The sequence below is a fragment of the Chiloscyllium punctatum genome, chromosome 33 (genome assembly GCF_047496795.1).
Source record: "Chiloscyllium punctatum isolate Juve2018m chromosome 33, sChiPun1.3, whole genome shotgun sequence".
NCBI lineage: Eukaryota > Metazoa > Chordata > Chondrichthyes > Orectolobiformes > Hemiscylliidae > Chiloscyllium > Chiloscyllium punctatum.
In genome coordinates, this window is record NC_092771.1 from 13,432,715 (window position 1) to 13,455,863 (window position 23,149).

The window sequence follows — 23,149 nt, forward strand, 5'->3', positions numbered from 1 at the left end:
AACTCAATGGCAAAGGGACCTTCAATGCTCAAGGGCAGAGGTGGGGAACCTTTTCATGTTGGAAGGCCACATTATGTTAGTTGTAATCTAATAAGGCCGCATCCAAGAAACGTCAATTATATATTCTTCAAAATTCACATTTTTTAAAATTATGGCGGTCAGTCTGTGAGGATTATTTTGTTGAATTTTCTTTTACTCTCTGGTATTTTAAATACATTCATTTTAAGATTAAAATAAAAATAATAAAAGGACCTAAAAAAAATTAATAAAAAATAAAAGATTTGCTCTGTAAAATTTGGATTCATTCAAAAGGCCACACACAATGGCCTAGAAGGGCCGCATGCAGCCTTAAGGCCACAGGTTCCCCAACCCTGCTCTAGGGACTGATGAGGCGTGAGTCTGGGAGGGGGGGGGGGGGGAGGGGGAGAGGAGGCAAAACATACCACGCAGAATGGCCACTGAGTAATAACACAAGTTGCAGACTTGATGCAACCTCTCAGTCAACTGTCCAGTTCTGCTTAACTCTGCCAGGAAGGAGAATTACGAAAGCCCATAAAACTATGGAGCGAGGTGTCACTTATACAAACACTGTGTTGACCAGATTTCAGATCCAAGTGTTCACATCAGAGGATGACTTGTTACTCGGTCAGAGGGGGTTTGTAGTTGGTATTTGTCCGCTTCCCACACAAAGGTGTTCCAAAGGGGTCATCAACTGCTGGCAAATGGGCAGAGCTTAGGAAACACAGAGTCAAGATTAGGATAAAGGAATTTGACCCAAGCTCTTTAAAAGATCCAACTTTAGGGTGCAGATGATCACTGACCAGGAGTGGACAGAACCCTCCAGATGGGGAGCCAAGATAAAAGCTAATGGGAAGACTGTAACCAGAAGGAAACAAACCATGGAGAAATTGAAGAGTTGGTGTCATGCTTGAGTTTTCAATTGAACAGGAGCATATGGAGGGGGTGGGGGTAAAGGTCTGCACTGACTGGGGAATGGGGATTGTGGAGGGGAGGTGGGGGGGGTGAACCTTACAACCTTTACAAAGCACACCGATGAGCATTTGAAATGTCAAAATCTTCAAGGCTATGGGCGAAACGCTGGACAGTGGGATTAGTGCAAGTGCAGACTCAAGGGGCAGAAGGGCTTCTTCTGGGCTGTATGACTCCAGGAAAGACTGTTGGAGGAAGAGGAGAAGGGAACAAACTCGAAGGGGAATGGGGCAAATAGGAGGAAGAATCAGTGTGAGTTACTGCAGAAAGAAGGCTGGAGACACCCGAACACTTTCACATGACAAAAGGCAGAACAGTGGCTCAGTGGTTAGCACTGCTGCCTTACAGCACCAGGGACCTGGAATAGATGGCAGCCTCAAGCGTCTGTCTGTGTGGAGTTTGCACATTCACCCCATGTCTGCGTGGGTTTCCTCCCACAATCCAAAGGTATGCAGGTTAAGTGGAATGGCCATGCTAAATTGCCCTATCGTGTCCAGGGATGTATAAGCTAGGTGGGTTAGCCATGGGAAATCCAGGGATCAGGTTGGGGTCTGGGTTTGGGTGGGATGCTCTTCGGCGGATTGGTACAGACTCAATGGACCAAATGGCTTCTTTCCATACTGTAGGGATTCAATGATCGTATGTTGCTGTGGGTGTGTCAGCAAGTATGGCAGATTTTCTCCCCCAAAGGACTTTAGTAATGAACCCAATGAGTTTTTTTTTACAACAAACGACAGTGGTTCCCATTAGGTTAACTTTTTATTGTGGGTTTTACTCAATTCAATGTTCACGATCAGCCAAAATGGTATGTTAGGGACCAGACCAGCCCCCTCCAAATATATGAAGACAATAGCCTACACCCGAACACTTTCTTTTTTAAAGGCAAGTACGAGATATTGCATTGTGGATGCAATTCGATTGGTCAAACTATCAGTCAAAGCAAAACACACTTTATTCCTACACTATAGTTAAAATACAACAAAAGAAAGAAGAATTTGGAATAACTTTACTGGAAAACTTAAACAGAATTATAGATTACTAAACAGTAGCTGTTCCAGCATAGTAACATCCCATAAACACATCCTTGGCAAAGGCAATTTCAGGAAAATAGATTGTCCCATAGGCAATTCTCCAGTCCAGGAAGAAAAAATATTGAGAGAAAACTCTGAGAAGAATAACAGGGAGAGATGTACTGCAGCTTCCTAACGCAGTTTCAAGACCCCATCGACTGCAAGTGAAAAACGAGAACTAAAAATCCAGGCTCTGGGGGAGATTGACCCCGCCCATTCAGGCTGCTTCTATTGTTCAACTCTTAACAAAACAAGCTGTTTACGTTATTATATTCAAACAGACAACTCAGTACCAGAGTCTTAAAACCTCTCTTCAAGAAAAATACTAGGACAAAATACACTTCTTAAAGGCATAGAATCATAGAAGCCACATCCCCAGCACATTAACCTGGGTAAGAGATCACTGATCAAGTGATAATACCATTACACCATGGCCTCCTCCAGGTGAGGTCAACAGCAATGATATATTTTGAGGAAAGACATGAGACAGTGAGAGGAACATGTTGACAGAGTGAGGTGAAGAGGTGTGGAGGGGGCTTGTGTGAAATAAAGACGCTGGCATGGACCAGTTGGGCCGAACAGCCTGCTGTAAATACTCTTTTTAATGGGTTTCCGCTCATCGGAAATCAATGCCAGGATGAGATGAACCAGCCCACCCGCCAGAGAGAAAGGAAACAAGAGAAAACGTCCGACCTTTGCGAAGTCTTTGGCAGCCTCTCTTGCACGTCCACCATCAGCATCGTCATTCCAAGCCAGACTCCCATTCTGAACATAAAAAAAGGGAAAGAGTAAGAGGTAAAGATGGAGAGAAAAAAAAATAGAGAAGACAGCCCAAGGTAACTCTGACCTGGAATGTGCACTGATAGCTGAGGCTACAGTGGAAGGCCCTCATGCTCCCATCCCTTATCTAGCAATCAACTCAGTGCTTTGCGTTTTCTGTGCTCTCTCTTTTAGTTAATTCATGGCATAGATTTCGAAAATGTGAGGTCATGCACTTTGGCAGGAAAAGGAACGGAGTATTATTTAAATGGAGAAAGACTGCAGAATGCTATGGGACAGATGGATTTGGGACTCCACACCCATCAATCATCTAGCATCCAAGTTCAGGCAGTAATAGAATTACTAGAGTGTGAAGGAAGGTCATTCAAACCATCGAGTTCACACTGACCTTCCAAACCGCATCCTGCCCAGACCTATCCCTGTAATTGGGGTGGCACGGTGGCTCAGTGGTTAGCACTGGTGCCTCACAGCACAAGGGTCCCAGGTTCGATTCCAGCCTCGGATGACTGTGTGGAGTTTGCATGTTCTCCCAGTGTCTGCGTGGGTTTCCTCCCACAGTCCAAAGATGTGCAGGTTAGGTGAATTGGCCATAGTAAATTGCTCATAGTGTTAGGTGCATTAGTCAGAGGGAAATGGGTCTGGGTGGGTTACTCTTCGGAGGGTCATCAAAGGGCCTGTTTCCACACTGTCGGGAATCTAATCTAATCTAATTCTGCATTTCTTATGGCCAATCCACCTAGCCTGCACATCCCTGGACACTATAGGAAATTTAGCATGGGCAATCCACCCTAACCTGCACATCTTTGGACTGTGGGAGGAAACTGCAGCATCCGGAGGAAACCCACGCAGACACAGGGAGAATGTGCAAACTCCACACAGAGAGTCGCCCAAGGCTGGAATTGAACCCAGGTCCCTGGCGCTGTGAGACAGCAGTGCTAACCACTGAGCCACCATGCCGCCCAGCCATTGTAATAGGAAAGGCAAATGGTAAGGCAAAACGAATGAAGTATAAAAGCAGGGAAGTTTTGCTAAAACTATACAAAGCAGTAATCAGACTACAGCTAGAATAGTGAGAGCAGTTTTGAGCCCTTTATCCAAGGAAAGCTACATTGGCATTGGAGGCAGTCCAGAGAAGATTCACTCGGCTCATACCAGGCTTACAGGAACTGCCTTATGAGGAAAGGTAAAGTCGATTGGCTCTGTAATCTTTGTCATTTAGAAGAGTGAGAGGCATCCTTATTAAAGCATAGAAGATTCTTAAGGGACTTGACAGGGTACATCCAAAAAGGTCATTTCCTGGTGTGGGAGGGTCTTAGACCAGAGGGCATCATCTCAGAGTGAGGGGTCACAGATTAAGACAAAAATGAGGGCTTTCTTCTTTCTGAGGGTAACGTATCTGTGGAATTCTTTACTGCAGAGGGCTGTCCAGGCAGAGCCATTAACAATATCCGGAGACAGATTTTGAATCACTAAAGGAATCAAGGTTCATAGAGAAAAAGCAGGGAAGTAGAGCCGAGGATTGTCAGATCAGCTAGATCTTCAGTGAATGGTGGAGCTTCTCAGTGGGGTTAATGGTTTACTTCTGTTCCTACATAAAATGAGCCTTTTCTCTCCTGAAACTGCTGACTCCTTGCTGAAATGCTGCCAGACCAATTCCTGGGATGGCAGGACTGACATATGAGGAAAGACTGGGTCAACTGGGCATGTACTCACTGGGATTTAGAAGAATAAGGTGCGATCTCATAGAAACATATAAAAATCCGGATGGGACTGGACAGGCTAGATGTGGGAAGCGTGTTCCCGATGTTGGCCAAGTCCAGAACTAGGGAGTCACAGTCTTAAGAATAAGGGGTAAACCATTCAGGACTGAGATGAGGAAGAATTTCTTCACTCAGAGTTGTGAACCTGTGGAATTCTCTCCCACAGGAAGCTGTTGGGGCCAGTTTGTTAGATATATCCAAGAGGGAGCTGGATGTAACCCTTGGGGATCAAGGGGTATAGAGCAAGAAAGGGGTATAAGATTGCATGATCAGCCTTGATGATACTGAAGGGGGGTGCAGGCTCAATGGCCTACCCCCGCAGCTATTGTCTATGTTTCTGCGCTAAGTGCTTACACAAAGGTAACGGCTGTAGTTTTTCATGCAATTGGTCCACCAGCACCTGTTATAAAGGTGGGTGGGGTGGGGGGAACATGCAACATGTGCTGACTTCTCTAGTCATGCCATCTCTTGCAAACGACCAGAAGAATTGCAATTTGCAGACTTCCAATTTTGTACACGACAAGGGTCCCCTCAGCTGTGTTCAGTATTTCATATTGACGTGCAAAACTAAAAGGAGGCTGAAAAATGCCTCATGGGAACCCGCACAGGGTTGGGGTGAGGAGGAGGATGTGGAGGGGATGGAGAAGACTGGGATTGGGTGAGCATAGAAAGAGGAGACAAAATAGTTTCGAACTTGTCAACAATGAAATACTCAGCTAGCTGAAGGCTAGAACAACTTGAAATCACAGCAGTAGAAAACTCCTTGAAATTGAATGAGGGATAAGATCAGGAGCTTCTGTTTGCGGGGTGGGGGGGGGGAGGGGGAATGTAACGGATCCTATTGTAATCAATACTGCCAATGGTTAAATTTAAATCCGAGGTACAGTAAACAATTTGTTACTGCCTTGTTAAAATATTCCAGCTGTGTGCATACGCTATGGAAACGCATTAGCTGTGACCTCAACAGCCCGAGGAAGGTGTGCTAAGGGTGGTAGCTCTTTTTTCATGTTGAAGCCAATTAATCTGTCAATTAATTTGGAAAAATACTTTTGTTGCAAACTTATGCAGGTTATCTCATGTTAATTGAATACTCTGGGATCCAGGAGGCTAATGCTTTCTCAGTGCGTTTATAGCATCCCAACAGCGTGGAAGCAGGCCATTCGGCCCATCAGGTCCACACTGACTCTCTGAAGAGCCTTCTGACAAGACCTACCCTCCTATCCCTGTCATTCCCATGGCTTAAACCACCCAGCCTGCACATCCCTGGTCACTACGGCCAGTCCACCTAACCTACACACCTTTGGACTGTGGGAGGAAACCGGAGCACCCGGAAGAAACCCACACAGACACGGAGAAAATGTACAAACTACACACAGTCACCCGAGGCTGGAATCAAACTATCACTGTTGAGGCAGCAGTGCTAACCACTGAGTCACCGTGCTTCGAGTTTGATGGACTGCTGATAATTTTGGATACTGATGAATTCTGCCAAACCTGTTTTGACGGAGTCCAAATTCTCCTTATGACAACACAAAGACAGACAGCATATGAGACAGTTTCGCCTAATAAATGAGTTAGAGAGTTGAAAAGAGTACCCTGAAATCCAAAAGGTAGCCCGAGAAAATGATAAAGCTTCTCTCAAGAACACGCAAGAGCCCTTGGGAAAAAGAAGCAAAGAAGCAGAATTGCTCGCATGATAGGAACAACCAAGCTGCATGCAATTGTCTGACAAAGTTGTGGCTATAAAGGGTCATTCAGGAATTGAGCTTTCAAATAGGCTTTACAAAAAAAAAACAGATAAAGAGGACAAAAGTAAAGAGGTTTGGCTGAACCTATAGACTCCACCGTAACTATGGTACCAGAAATTGTGGAAAGTTTACAGAGGGCTCAGAAAATATTTGCAAGGGTGACTGAAGGGATAAGGATTTACAAAGAACTTTTGGATTGCTCTCTCAAGAGCTGTGAAAGCGGAGGTGATTTGATGCATAAAGTGATGGAGGATGGAGACAGAATAAATGGAAATGGTTTCAAATGGCTAAAGAATGGATAATCAGGTGTTCCACATTTAACACCGTGTTGGCAAAAGAACTTGAGGTGGCAAAGGAGAAACACAAGTGTGTGGAGGATTGATATTGAGGTGGACACAGATTCAAGTTAATGTTCAAAAGGAAATCGAGTCAACATTTGGAGAGAAAAAGGGAAAAGACGTGTTGGGGGTGGGGGGGAAAATCGATGGTAGGGGTTGAGAGTGTGGTGCTGGAAAAGCACAGCAGGTCAGGCAGCATCCGAGGAGCAGAAGAATCAACTTTTCCAGCATAGGCTCTTCATCAGGAATGAGGCTGGGAGCCTCAGGGGTGGAGAGATAAATGGGAGGGGGGATGGGGCTGGGGGGGGAAGGTAGCTGAATGTGCACCGATCTTCAGCATCTGTGGTCCTCACTTTCGCCCAGCGGAATCGATGATAGGATTGACTGGATTTCTCTTCATAAGAACTGGCTTCATACTCAATGGGCTGAATGACCTCCATGTGGCACTGAATGTGGCATGATTCAGTTCTGTTGGTCCCAAACTCCACCATGTCGGTGCTCAACTTGTCAAGTGTTAAAAGGCGATGAGGGATGTGAAGGCAAGAGGAAACGGGGCCAGGCTTTCTCTCTCTGGTTTTCCCCAACCTTTGCCAAACGTTATGACACATTTCACTTCACCCACCTGCCTATTAGCACTGCTACTTCAGGGCGTCAGGAACTTGGGTTTGATTCCACCCTTGGGCAGCTGTCTGTGTGGAGTTTGCACATTCTCCCAGTGTGTACGTGGGTTTCCTCCAGGTGCTCCGGTTTCTTCCCATAGTCCAAAGATGTGCAGCTTAGGGTGGATTGGCCACGGGAAATGCAGGGTTACATGGATAGGATGGGGGATGCTGGGTTTGAATGGAATACTCTTTGGAGGATCAGTGCAGACACAATGGGCCAAATGGCCTCTCTCTGCACTGCAGGGATTCTGATTCACTGCTTCTTTTGAATGAAGGCCACACCTATTGCTTAAGTAATAAAAACCCCAGGGTTGATAAATAGGACAGAATGTTTTATCTCCAGTGTTTCTTCCAGCGTCGGCCGAAACCATGAGCCTTTTGAGGGCAAAATGGAATGTAACCCTTTAATATTTAACATCACATTAATAGTGGGTGTTCTTATACTTGCCTACTCGAGAAATTTCGATTGATTCGATTTTAATGTCAGCGAAAGGTTCATGTGCTTTGTGGAGATTACAGCCTGGAGATCACACAGTGTGTGACATTATCATCCAGTCACTAACACATTGAGTCAAATTCCTTGGCCCACTGTTTAAATAGGGGCACTAATCCATCAGGTTACATGCTCTGCGGCTGGGTGATGATATCAGTGTTAATGCTCCATTAACATGAGAGGACCAAGGATTTATGTTACAGAAACATTCAGTGCTTATATATCACAGTGTGTAAGTTCCAGTCAGGATGAGATCAGCCCTCTTATTCAGTTATATTTGATTTTTATTTAAACGTTTGACAAATTCTTCCCATTTCTTTGTATGTTTATACATCAAGTCGGTTTGTGCTGCACGTTCCCATACTTGTCATTATTTAGCTTGTGGTATCACCATCACTTGGGTGAGTCCTGGCACTGTGTCCACGTGTGGGTGTTGCCCCCCGTGGGACCAAGGTGGCAATCCCCTACCTTGTGGCTAAGTAAGAGGTTACCACCAGGAAAATCCTCTCCACTCTGAATCTCAAAGAGACTTTGACTCACCTGCCAATACCCAGACACAGGTCAAGTTTATCTTAGAATCCCTACAGCATGGAAGCAGGCCATTCAGTCCATCGAGTCCACACTGTCCTTCTGAAGTGCATCCCACTCAGACCCATCCTCCTATTCCTGACCCTGCATTTCCCATGGCTAATCCACCGAGGACGCACATCCTTGGACACTATCAATTTAACATGGCCAATCTACCTGAGCTATGAAATTGGGGGAGGAGACCGGAGCACCCAGAGGAAACCCACACAGACACGGGGTAAATGTGCAACTCCACACAGACACAGAGGGTCTGCACAACTTTCCCCCAATTTTTTTAAACAAATTTATGAGTAGAGTTAATTTTTGAAATGACTTCATTTATGATTGAATTGACAATTATCATGGATCAACAATTGAACTGAACTTGTCACATAAACACACAGCTTCAACAGCAGGTCAGATGCTGGGAATCCGACAGCGAGCAAATCACTTGTTTGATAACACACCCACAATCTACAAGGCCCAAGTCAGGAGTGTGATGGAATGCTCCTGACTTGCCTGGATGGGGGCAGCTCCAACAACACGCAAGAAGCTCGACACCATCCAGGACAAAGCAGCCCACTTGATTGGCACCACATCCACTCCCTCCACCACTGATGCTCAGTAGCAGCGGTGTGTATGGTCTACAAGATGCACTGCAGAAATTGACCAAAGATCCTCAGACAGCACCTTCTAAACCCACAGCCACTTCCATCTAGAAGGACAAAAACAGCAGCAATGGGAACCCCACCCTCTGCAGATTTCCCCTTCGGGCCACTCACCATCCTGCCTTGAAAATACAATATCATTCCTTCACTATCACTGGGTCAAAATCCAGACATTCCCCTTCCTAAGGGCATTGTGGGTCAACCTTCAGCACATGGACTGCAGCGGTTCAGGAAGGCAACTCAAGGATAACTAGGGACGGGTAATAAATGCTGAGCAGCCAGTGACAGCCACATCCCACAAGTGAATAAAAAAAACCCAGCAAGGATCAGGGACAATCTCAGGGGCATCACAGCCGTACAGAGATCCTGTGGGCATAGTCTAACTGTAGACTACAGCCTAAGGCAGAACGGGAGGGGAATCCTTCACATCTGATAGTTTAATCTCATCAGAATTACATCACATGAATCACAATCCCATCAGTGTGGCCTCTAAGGCAGTACGAAACCCGAATCTCTACCCCATTTTGCCTTCACAACTGGCTCAGAGCTGGTGGCGCAGCAGCAACTGATATCTTTATATCAAATGGTTTGGTGCCACACAATGAGGGCTGGGCTCAAGGTAGACTGTTCAATAAGAAAGAGGAGCGGTAGACCATTCAGCCCCTCAAGCCTGTCCCACCACTCAACAAGATTAAGGCTGACCCACCTCAGACCTCAATTCCTCTTTCATGCCACCAACAAGCCTTTTCTAACTCGAACGTATCTACCTCCACCTTAAAATATTCAGAGACCCTGGCTCCACCACCTTCTTAGGCACAGGATTCCTATGAGATTTAACCCTCCAGGAGAAACAATTCCCTTTGTCTCTGTCCTATTGAATTGGAGACCAGGGAAGAGTCTCCTGCTCTTCATCAAAGTGCACGGTGGGATGTTTCACATCGATCTGAGCAGGCCTCCAGTTAATGCCACTCTCGAAAGAAGTCGCAGCATCCCCTCAGTCATTGAAATGTAGAAAATAGGAGCAGGCCCTTCGGCCCTTCGAGCCTGCTCCACCATTCAATATGATCGTGGCTGATCATCCAACTCAATAGCCTGTTCCTGCCTCTCTCTCACTGCCTTTAATCCCTTAAGCCCCCAAGTACTCCTTCTTGAAATCGCACAATGTTTTGGCCTTGACGGCTTTCTGCTGAAGATTTTTCTTCTATTGATTGTGACTTTTCACTCAGTGGGTAATTCGTGTGTGGAATCCACTACCTGGAATTGTGGTGGAGGCAGGTTCAATCGAGGCATTCAAGAGGGACACTGGATGACAATTTGGATACAAATGATGAGCAGGGATATGGGGAAAAGATGGGAGATTGGCACCAGGTGAGAGAACCAGTGCTAGCGCTTTGGGTCAAATGGCCTCCTCCCGTAAGCATTCTGGGATTTAGTGAAAGGTCATTAACAGTTTAAAACAATTAATGTTTGTTTCATGAACACCATTGGCAAAACTAACATTCAATTCCAGGTTTTATAAACCAAATTTAAACTCCCCCAGCAGCTGTGGTAGGATTTGAACCCTTTCCTCTCTCGACTGTGCCTTTATAATTACTAACCCAGAAAGGTTACCACCACACCACCTTATCTAACCCTCCATGATTGCAAACACCTCCATCAAATGGCCTCTTAACCTTCTCTGTTTATGCTTTGCTTCCTATTTATTGCTAAGCTGTGGTATTGCTTTGCTGAGAGAGATGGGGCTAGGGTAGGGACAGTGCGGGGAAAGACTAAACTAATCGTTGACATGACTCTTTGGCAGCAAGTCAGAAGCAGTTCAGCCGACAAGAGCTTGCAGTGAATTCACTCTGAGGAGGCAGCTTTATTCCATCAAATTAAACCAAACAAGCATTAAGCCAGTCACGGTGGTACCTATTTCCACAATAACAACACTGCAAGGCTGGATGTCACTACTGGACAATTAATCATCATATCACCAGGCCGAGCGTCAAGTGGCTGGATTCGAACAAAGCTGTCTGTCTCAAAATTATTTCCACACGGATTCGGAAAAGAGATGGGAAAAATGGTGAGCCCTACAGCTTGGAAACAAGTCACCCATATTGACCAAGTTTCCCGAACTAAACTGGTCCCACTTGCCTGCTTTTTGGGACATTTCCCTCTAAACCTTGCCTATTCGTGTACACGTCCAAATGTCTTTTCAAGGTTCTAACTGTACCTGCATCTACCACTTCCTCTGGCAGCTTATTCCATACACGCACCACCCTCTGTATGAAAAAGCTGCCCCCTCCGGTCCCTTCTAAATCTTTCTCCTCTCACTGTAAAACTGTGCCCTCTGGTTTTGCACTCCCACACCCTGGGGAAAAAGGCCTTTATTATTCTAACTTATGCAATGAGTGGAATCTTTGAGAAGGAAGCTGGTTTGGTGAGTGATTCACCTCAGCAATTACCCTAAGGGGATTGGGTAGCTCAGCTGGCTGGACGGCTGATTAACAACGCAGAGCATTACCAGCGACGCAGGTTCAATTCCTGTGTTGGCCGAGGTAACTGGCTTTCTCAATCTCTCCCCTCACCTGAGCCGTGGTGACCCTGGGGTTAAACCATCACCACTCACCTCCCTTATTTTGAATGAGAAAGTGGGACGATAGCAACTTTGGATTTACATTCCCAACTACTACCGGGTAACAAGGGGCATCTCGTAACACTGTAGAGGACAAACAGACAGACCATTAGCAATCCACATCCATGAACACCAACTAGCCACTAACCTGTCCCTAGTAGCCACGCACACAGATGACAGGACCACACATTCAACTGGGACAACACGATGATCATAGGACAAACTAAACAGAGGATGGCCAGAGAATTTTTAGAACATGGCATACAGCCACAGACTCCGTCAACAAACACACAGACCTGGACCCAATATACAACGACAAACCGGAAGCAGCAGGAACGGAACCAAATAAATTCCAGAAGACACAGTACAGAGGCACTTTACAAGAGGCTCCAAAGCCCTGAAGATGTCACCGAGACAGGGGGACAAGAGGTCTGCAAATCAATTTCCCAGCTCGGGGAACACACCTAGAACCATGGCATCTCATGTTTTGCTGCTTGTAATTTGTCCTGGTGAAGCCATTCATAATTACTTCAGGGTATGATGCAATGTGCAAGTTTGAGAAGGCTAAGACGTCAGAGTCATATAGCTTGCTGCCTACAACTTGTACCATGAGCATGTGCAGAATTACAAACTTCAGCATGTCTGAACAACACGTGTTAACAAGAGGAAGTGATTTATCATCGAGATGCGGATAAGGCTTTGCAAAGCTCAGTACAAGCAGCTGCCATGCAGCCTGGCTCTCTCTGTGCCTATCCAAGCTCTCCCTCATTCCTACACAGGATTAAAAGGTTATATACCAATGAATAAGTTCGCCACTGGAACCCATCAGCAGAAGGAGCAGCTTCTGAGGGGCAGTGATATTGCTGAGAGAGTCAGGAGAAAGACTTTGCATTTTTTTTTAAACTGTGTTTTTCATCGCCACGGAATTTTTCATTCTTCACTGAGTGGGTAGTGCCCTCACCTCTGAGTTAGGAGGTTGCAGTTTCAAACCCCCACTCTGGAGAATGGAGTACATAATCTATTTGGCACTCCGATGCAGTACTGAGGGAGTGTTGTATCGCCAGAGATGTCGTCTTTTCAGGATAAGATGCTAAACTAATGATTCTCTCTGGATGGCAAACACGAACAGCTGAGTTCCCTTCAGTGTCCTGGCCAATATCTATACCGCACACATAATCACAAAAGCAGACTATCAGCTTATTTCCGTGTCACTTTTTGAAGGAGCTTACTGTGTGCAAATTGGTTGCTTCCTTCCTGACATTCCTGCAAAAAGCACATTGCAAAACTGCACTTTCCTGGCTATACAGACCTTCCATAAACCTTCAGGCTGTGCAAGCTGTGATCCAGGACATAGGAAATGAGAGCAGTAAGCCATGTGTCTCTTTGAGCACGCTCCCAATTCAATACAATGTCAGCTTTCCTGCCTTATCCCCATGTCCCTCAGTGTCCAACCTATCAACCTCAACATTCACCAGCAGAACATCCACAGCCCTCTTGGGGAGAGAATTCTGAACATCCACAACACTCCAAGAGATCAAATTCTCATCACCCAATTCCTAAATGATATAACTAGGAACAGGAGTATGCCATTCAGCCCCTCGAGCGTGCTCACCATTCGATAATTCATTCGTGGCTGATCTGATTGTAACCTCAAGACTGTATTCCTGTCCACCCGGACACCCTTCCACTGCACCCCCTTGGCTGAACAGGAATCTACCGACCTCTGTCTTAAAATCTATCTGTCTCTTTTTTAAAAATAATTAAGGACTCTTCCTGAAAAGCTGGTGGAAGCAGGGTTCTAAAGGCTCACATCCCTCCGAGGGAAAAAAAAATGATTGACCATTAACCAGGAGACTGTGTCCCGTGTTCTAGATTTCCCCAGCCAGGAGAAAACAATTGCTGTGCATCCACTCTGTCTCAAACCTCCATCACTTTATATTCTCATTCTCCAGTGAATGCAGTTCAATTCTACTCAATCCATTCTCTTATGTTAATCTCCTCATCTGGCAAATCTACCATTCCTTCATTGCAGGTAAGGTGAGCACTTGCTGCCAATCCCTGAATCACCTTTAAATGGAGTTGCTTGCTTGACAATTTCAGAAGGCAACTGAGAGTCAATCACATTACTGAGACTCTGGAGTCACATATAAGCCAGACCGGGAAAGGATGGCAGATTTCCTTGCTGTAGTGATTGGAACCAGGTGGACCCCATTGACTACGAGATCCCTGACTGAGTTTGTTAACCTGGACAGACCAGGAGGCACTGGCTGATCAACATTAACATGGGATTTCAAATCTCCTCAGCTCAGGGACTGACTCCGAGCTGACTGACCACAGCCAGGAGAAAGTGAGGACTGCAGATTCTGGAGAGTCGAGTAGAATGGTACTGGAAAAGCACAGCAGGTCAGGTAGCACCTGAGGAGCAGCAGAGAGTTGACATGGTCCTTCATCAGGAAGATGCTCAACCATTTTGGAGGGCAATTGGGAGTCAATCGTATCACAGTGACCAAAGCCAGTGTACTGTGCACAAGTAATTAAAGGGTGGCATAGTGACAGGGTGCCAGCCTCTGTGCAGTTATTTCACCTCCCTCAGGGAGTGAATCAGATAGGTTTTCCAAAACTCAATGAGAGTTGTCATGGTCGTCAATACTCAGACTAGTTTTAAAGTCCCACATTTTTGAGCAACTGAATTCAAATTCCATCCACTTGGTGAGATTTGAACCCATGTTCCCAGAGCATTCGCTTACGCTTCTGGATTGCCAAGCCAAGTACGGAACCGTATCTCTCCTGTCTTGTGGACCTCCACTGCACCCCTTTTAAAGGCAAGTATCTCCCTCCTTAGGTAAGGAGGGTAAAGCTACACACAGTAGGAGGTTGAACACAGTAAAAACATAAGGAATAGGTGCAGGAATAGGCCATCTGGCCCATCCAGCCTGTTCCGCCATTCAATAAGATCGTGGCTGAACTTTCAGTGGATTCAGCTCCATTTCTCCACCTGCTCACCATAATCCTTAATTCCTTTACTGTTCAAAAATCTATCTTTGCCTTAAAAACATCAAATGGGGTTGCATTTCCATCTCTTTCCGATTATATAGGTCTATAAAATCATGAGGGGCATAGATAAGGTGAATGGCAAGTACCTTCTCCCTAGTTTGGAGGGGCGGCGGGGGGGGCAGATTTCAACACTAGGGAACGCATTTCTTAAAGGTGAGAGGAGCAAGATTTAAAAAAGACACGAGGGGCATTTTTGTTTACACAGAGTGTGTGGGTCGCGTGTGGAATGAATTTCCAGAGGATGTGGGTACAGTTACAGTTTAAAAGACATTTGGATAAGTTCACAAATAAGAAATGTTTGGAGGGATATGGGCCAGGAACATGCAGTTGGGATTAGTTGAGTTTGGAATTATGGTTGGCATGGACTGGTTGGATCGAAGGGTCTGTTTTTGTGCTGTATGACCCTGATAGTAATCCAGATGCGGTCTCACCAAAGGACTGAACAATTGCCGCTAGCCTTCATTCCTCTTGCACTGCAGACTCCATCCAGTAAAGGCCACTGGTTCCTAACTGCTCGACTGATCTGTAATGTTAATATATATGCAAGTCTTCCCAGCGAATGAAATGCATCTCAACTCTTAAATGAACACCGCCATTAAATGCTGAGGATCTCTTATCAATCAAACAGCCCAGCAAGCAAGACTCAGTCATGGGTCAAGTGATCTAAACCTCGGTGCTGCACATCATGTGACAACTGAACTCAGTACCCTTTAGGGGTGATCATTGATATCAACCCAAGGGATTAATTTATTGCTATCACACGACAAGCAAACACTTTATAAATGGAGATCATATCTGAGACGGTCCCTCGGAGTGATAGGCTTTCCGATTTTCTGTCTGGATTGAAAAGGCTAAATTTGATGTTCAGTCAATACAACTCCTGGTCTGTCAGGATCTTCCAACACTGAACTTCAAGCTGACTGCATACGTCCAGTCACTTTAGATTCAAGAGATAGAGGCACTTTTACAGTGGAAATAAGGGGTATCCGATGTGGTACAGTGGCTGAGTGGTCATACAGTGAGAGTGAGAATAGGAAAGGAGTGCGATCAAGGGAAGGAGGGAGATAGGGAGTGCGCAAAGGAAAGAGAAGCAGCAAGGGGCAATAGAGATGTAATGAGGAAGGGAGGGAGCAAGACAGAGAAAATAGGAGGGAGGGAAGGGGGTAAAAGAGGCAAGCAGCTTAGTGCTAAATGTGAAGCTGAGCAAATGCCTGGAGTTGTTATAGCACTTCTCACCACTGCCTCAGGACATCCAAAGCATGGTACAGCTCTTTGAGATGTCGCCAATGCTGAACAGCAGGAAAACCATACCACCACGCTGCAAATCAGGACTTCAAATATCATCACAGAACATAAACTGTATTAAATCTGACTATTTGTGGACAACAGCCAAACAAAATGACCCTAAAAGCTATTGGGTTACTGTAACAATTGCTGCACAAGAGTCAGGATGTCATGTTGCAGTTTTATAAGACTTTGGTTAGGCCACACTTAGAGTATTGCGTTCAATTCTGGCTACCACATTACAGGAAGGATGCGAAGGCTTTGGCGAGGTTGCAGAAGAGATTTCCCAGGATGCTGCCTGGATTAGAGGGTATGAGCTTTAAGGAGAGGCTGGAAAAACTCAGGTTATTTTCACTGGAGTGGCAGAGGCTGAGGGGAGACTTGATAGAAATCTGTAAAATTATGAGATGCAGAGATAGGGTTGATGGTCAGAATCTTTTTCCCCCCCCAGAGTTGAAATGTCGAATATGTGGGAACATGCATTTAAGATAAGGGGGAAAGTTCAAAGGAGATGTAAGGGACAGGTTTTTTTTTTACACAGAGAGTGGAAGAAGTCTGGAATATGCTATCAGGGGTGATGGTGGTGGTGAAGGCAGATATGATAGGGGCGTTTAAGGGGCTTTGAGGTAAGCACATGAATATGCAGGGAATGGAGGGATACGAACCCAGGGCAGGAAGAAGGGGTTAGTTTAATTTGGCATCATGTTCAGCCAAACATTGTGGGCAGAAGGGCCTATTTCTGTGCTGGACCGCTCTATGTTAAAGACACAAAGACAGTCAACAAATGGTCCACTCATTGGCTCTACAGGCAACACTTCTGTCACAGAACATGCCTGACTCCTAATGACCATTGCAATAGCGAGGGGTGGAGATACATGCAAACTTGTCACGATCACCCACATCATGTGAGGAGGCCATTCAGCCCCTGTCCTCTCACACAACAGGATCACGGCTGATCAGCAACTTGACTCCGGTGGCTGTCATCAAATGGAACCTTACAAGGGAGTTGACCCTTGTCAACGGCCTCACTTTCAGTGTCGTGCACTGTAGGAACATCAAACCTAACAGCAGGACAAGCTCAGGCAGCACCTTCTTGTCAAACCTTTCTCCATAACTCCTTGTCTACCCGGAATGGTTGCTCAGAAAGTGGCTGAGTGTGAGTCAAACGAGAATAGCAGAGCTTGAACGCTGATCTATTTCTGGGCTTTAATTGGGTTTCACGATCATTTCTCACAAGCTGCTGAATCAGGTGGGGCTCAGATAGCCAGCCTGCTCTATGATAATGAAACAAAGAAAATTAAAGGTATGTGTGATTAACAAACACTGCAGGGCTTGGAAGCCTCCTCACTGACGTTAGCTTTTCTGTCTGTAATATGTGGCTCAGTCCAAATCTCAGACTTGTGACAGCAACTGGAAAAGCTAGCGGTAGCAAAGCAACAAGGGGTGGGGGGAGGGAGAAGGAAAGGCACAGAGACAGCAGGAATGGGAGAGGGTATGAGCAAGATTGAGTGAGAGATTGCGAATAATTAAGTTAGAAAACTTGAAGAGAAAAGTGCAGCGTGGCTCCACATCGCTAACCGCTAGCGAGCAAAATGTGACTCAGCACAGTTTGTACCCCAGGGGCAGGCACTCTGGGAGGTTCCCACTTGACAACTCTTCAGACCCACAGCTGCATTCAGAAGGCAGGATTTTCCCGTGGGATTCGGAACCCCAGTAGGAATCCCAAGCTGACACCTTGACAGCAGCGGGAGCTGGAGGGGTCCTGGTTCCCAATTAGCTAGTTATAGAATGATCAGACTTCTTACCAGCATTGGATGAGCAGAAATCTCCTCCATTGAATTATCGCCAAGTCAAGAGCCATTGTTATCCATCTCCCCACCAACCCCATTCCAAATTCCTTACCATCCCTGTGGTATCCATCTGTCTCTCTTCAATAGTTTGCTTGCAATCTTGGTGCCATGTTTGACCTTGATGTAAACTCATATTTGTGCTACCACTAACAATCTCCACCTCCAGCATGGCCCCAACTCAATGCCTCAGCTCATCTGAGGCCAAATTCCTCATTCAGGCATATGTCACCTCTAGACCAACCAATCACAATAATTGCCTGGCTGCTCTCATTTTTCCCACACTCCATAAACATCATTGGAAGGCAAATGGAGCTAGATGAATTTAGGAATCTGGTCAGCATGGACGAGTTGGACTGAAGGGTCTGTTTCCATGCTGGACATCTCTATGCTTCTGTAAACACTGTTTGCTGTGTCCCAATTTGCACCAAATCCTGTTGCCTTTTTTAATCCTTGTCCTTGCTGACTTGGATTTGATACAATGGGTCCAACAATGTCTTGAGTTTTCAAACTCTTGCCCTTGTTTATAAATCCTTCCAGGGCTTGCCCTCCTGATATCCATGACCTCCTCTAGCCCCACAACCCTCCGAGATATCCACCCAACCATTTCTATCTGCTTCACTAATAACTTTTCCTCCATCTTACGATCATAAGTAGACATGGTCGCCGATGACTGCACACTGTTCAGCACCATTTGCGGCTCCTCAGATACTGAGGTAGTCCATGTTCAAATGCAGTAAGATCTGGACAATATCCAGGCTTGGGCCAACAACTGGTAAGTAACATTTGTGCCACACAAATGCCAGGCAATGACCATCTCCAATAAGTGTCAATCTAACCCCCGCCTCTTGTCATTCAAGGGTGTCACCATCACTGAATCCTCCACTATCATCCTGGGAGTTATCATTGACCAGAAACTCAACTAGACTCACCACATAAACACAGCAGCTACGAGAGCAGGTCAGAGGCTAGGATTACTACGGTAACTCACCTTTTGACTCCCCAAAGCCTGCCCACCACGGACAAGGCCCAAGTCAGGGGTGTGATGGAATACTCCCCACTTGCCTGAATGAATGCAGCTCCACAAACACTGAAGAAGCTTGACACTACTCAGGACAAAGCAGCCTGCTTGATTGGCACAAGATCCACAGGAATCCGCTCCCTCGACCACGACCTCAGTAGCACCAGTGTGTACCATCTATAAGATGCACTGCAGAAATTCACCCAAGATCCTCAGCACCTTTCAATCCCATGACCACTTACATCTAGAAGGACAAGGGCAGTAGGTACATGGGAACATCACCAGCTGCAAGCCACTCAACATCCTGACTTAGAAATATATCGCTGTTCCTTCACTGTCACTAGGTCAAAATACTGGAACTCTCTCCCTAAGCGGCATTGTGGGTCAACCCACAGCAGGTGCAGTGTAGCGGTTCAAGAAGGCAGCTCACCCCCACCTACTCAAGGGGCAACTAGGGACAAGGAATAAATGCTGGCCCACCCAGTGATGTCCACATCCCACGATGGAATAAAAAAAAGTCTCTAATTTGTGCATCGCCAATTTTAATCACTCCACCATTGGTGCCCTCAGTTGCCCGGGCCCCAAACTTCTCTCCTTTGCTTCCCTCGTTCAAAGGTGCTCCTTCAAACATGCCTCTTGGACCAAGCTTCTGGTCACCTGCCCTCAAAATGCCTCACGTGGCTCGTGCCATTTTGCGTGACACAACAGCTCCCATGAAGCACCTTGAGGTGTGTTACTGCGCCCAGAAGGCGCTACATAAATGCAAGCTGTTGTTGCACTGGAGTGCAGGGGCACACTGCTTTGCCACGGAGATTTCAAACAAAGGTTTGTAGTCGAAGGAAAAATAATTCCTTTTGAAAGGAAACAGAGCCAAGAAACATTTCCTGATTTTAAATAAAGGATGGCAGGGTGATTCATATAAGCAGCTGGTGATTGGCAGCTCTCTAATTGCTTGAAGCTGATCAGGTTTCGCTGGCCTTCGGTTGGTTGGGGGGGGGGGGGGGAAGAATTGTGGTAGGGAATGGTCTATAGGAAAGGTCAGCCTCATAATGGAGTCAACATCCCGATGCGAATCATCAATAATTAAAACACTAAAAGAGGCTAAGCTTCCTTTATTAAAATAAAAGACCACACAACAGATATAAGGGGTCACTTACGATGTCCCTTTCCACTTGGCTAAGCCGACGGACTCCTATCCCTTACAGCTTTTTATTTAGCATGAATTTTTCATGCAAGCCTGGAGCGTGGATTCCAGCAAAGCTGAGAGCACACACAAAAGGAAAGGATTGAATATTTTTCACCCCACCCTTTCCCATTTCTCACAAAATTGTACCCAAATGGGACTGTGCCTGTCTAAATGATTGGTGGCACCCCCATTCACGCCACACAAATGCCAAGCAATGACCATCTCCAAAAAACGACCATCAAACCACTGCCCCTTGACATTCAATGGTGTAACCATCACTGAATCCCCCACTATCAACATTCTGGGGGTTATCATTGATCAGAAACTCAACTGGACTCATCGCATAAACACAGCAGCAACAATAGCAGGTCAGAGGCTGGTCATTGTTGACTGAACGAGATGAATTCAGGATGGTCCTGTGATGTCAGGACTGTTTGGACATAATTTATTCATTTGTGGGACATGGGCATCACTGACTGGGTCAGCATTTATTACCCGTCCCTAGTTGCCCCTTGAGAAAGTGGTGGTGAGCTGCCTTCTTGAACCACTGCCCTCCTATAATCCTGATATCCAAGGTAGCCCCTCAACAGCACAATATATGTCACAGTCACAGGTGATAATAGACTCTGAGGTAGAGATAAAAATAACTCTTTAAACACTTTGAGGAGGGAAAAGACAAATTTTAAATAAACCTCAATTGAAAAGGTATTTAAGTTAGAAAGGGAGGAATGTAAGTGATTATATAAAACATAGAAAATGTGACTAGGAATATTAACATCTATTACCTGAAACCAAACGTTATGAAGATAGCGCAAATGACCTTAAAAGGCAGTTAAAATACAGAAGGTGGTATTCCACAACTGTTCATAAAATGTACAACCTTTCTCTTTCTATGACCTTCTAAGTCATTCTCTCCCTTCCTCACGAATTTTTTTTATATATCAGACAGAGGGTGTGTGTGTGTGTGTGTGCGTGCGCGCACGAGAACGCGCATGTATGGTGTGTGTTTTTGTGTATGGTGTGTCTGTTAGATGTATGTGATGTGTTTGTGTGTAAATGTGTTCTATGTATGGTGTGTACATGTGCATATATGTGTATGATGTGTGTGTGATGTATGTATGTGTGTTATGTATGTGATGTATGTGATGCATGTATGTGTTTGATGTATGATATGCATATGTATGTGATGTATGGTGTGATGTGCGTATATGCCTGATGTGTATGTGTGTTTGAATGTGCGTGTATTTGTGTGGTGCGTGTTGTGTGTATCTGTGTACGGGTGTATGTTCTGTGGTGTGATGTGTGTATCAGTGTAATGAGTGTATGTAGTGTATGTATGTGTGTATGTTCTATGGCATGTGTGTGTGATGTTCTGTGGCGCAATGTGTGTATATATGTAATGTGTGTGTGTATGTTCTGTGGCATGATATGTGTAATGTGTGCGATATGTGTATATGTGTAATGGGTGTACGTAGTGTACGTAGTATGTGTGCATGTTCTACAGCGTGATGTGTATGTTCTGTGGCACAATATGTGTACGTGTGTATGTGCATATGTTCTGTGGTGTGATGTGTTAACAGAGCTCCTACACAGATGGCACTATGATCCTGCCCTCAATCCTTGCCCATAGCCGCACTTCCAAGGGATTGGGGAAGGTCTCTGGATCACAATCAGAAATGTGAAAACTCACTAATTTCCAACTCCGGCCCATTCCTCCAGGCCCAGAGTCCCAAACTTCCCTGCAAACTAGCTCCTTACTGTTTGTGAATACTCTAGAAGCGTCTCTCCTCATTCCTGGGGCAGGGGGTGGGGGTGGGTGGGGACAGCCATCAGCACGAGGCCAGACTGTGAACAGAAAGACAGCTGAGTCCCCATAAGGGAGCAGGAAAACCATACATGTGGCAGCCCGACAGTGCAGCCTTCCCTCAGTACTACCCTGGATGCTGCAGCCTTGGCCCAGGCTGAGGCACTGGGCCGTGAAGATTCTCAGTGAATGAGTGGAGAGTTGGCATTGAGCCAAGGCAAATACCAAGCTCCAAATCCTGCGTCATCGCCCTAATTCTGGAACTGTCCTCTATAATTAGCTGATGCTATTGACCTCAGAGTGTGATTCGATGAATGGATATTACTAATAGTGGGGTGGGGGGGGGGGGGGGGGGGGGAAGAGGTAGGGAGCTGTGCTGTGCTCTGGAACCTGTGTGTCCAATGGCCAAACTGATCTTGCTTTAGTTCCCCCCAGCAGCTGGTGTGAAACACGAGACAGTGAGGAGGTCACAAAGGAAATCAAATTCCTACAAGTGACAGTTCACACCAAGCCACCCAATCCCTCGCACTAGTTCCTTCATCAGATGGAACAATTGTAATTAATGCAGGGATTTGCTGGCCTGAGCACTTACTATCAATGTAAACCTCTTGCAGACTTCCTTCACAATGTTTAGTTAGCCATTTCCTGCACACTACCCAATGATATGGCCATGTGATCTCTCCGCTGCATGTTTTGGTTTTTATCATGACAGGGTGGGGGCTACGTTTGTGCTCAATTGGAACACAGTAACGTGTGAGAAGACTCAAATCTTCACGGCACGCCAACATGTTCCCCGATGGAGTCTGTCCGTCCAAATTCAAACTTGTCACAATTTGTCACGCAGTCCCTTAAGGGGACTCAACGGTCTATCTGTTCACAGTCCGACCTTGTGGTGATCCCCACCCACTCCCACTTGTCACACAGAGAGTGAAGGCAAAAATCAGTGCTGACACGGTTCATATTTTTAAACGCATGTTCCAGAATTAGGGCAATGATGCATAATTGTTGTTGCAAGGCAATTTGAAATTGCAACTTCCTTTTTCTTCTCTGATGGGATGAGGGTATCGTTGGCTGGGCCAGCATTTGTCGCTGTTGCTTAATTGCCTCTGAGGGAGAGGCTTCCTACACCATTTCAGAGGGTAGTTACAAATCACGCAAACATACAAAATAAGAGTCAATTCGATCACTCAGACCCTCAAACCTGCACGCTATTTAATGAGATCAAGACTAATGTGTTTGTATCTCAAATTCCACATTTCC

General features: G+C 45.7%; 1 protein-coding gene across 4 annotated transcripts in view; it reads right to left on the reverse strand.

Moving 5' to 3' along the window:
* LOC140458446 (AT-rich interactive domain-containing protein 3A-like) overlaps positions 1-23,149 on the reverse strand; it is a 231,454-nt gene that overhangs the window by 106,969 nt on the left and 101,336 nt on the right. For 2 of the 4 annotated variants that reach the window (XM_072553028.1, XM_072553026.1), the window contains one exon: positions 2,754-2,825. The exons of the other annotated variants lie outside the window; for them this stretch is intronic. In XM_072553028.1, the coding sequence (XP_072409129.1) occupies positions 2,754-2,825 (72 nt within the window). The remainder of the gene's footprint in view (positions 1-2,753; positions 2,826-23,149) is intronic. 4 annotated transcript variants of the gene reach the window in all.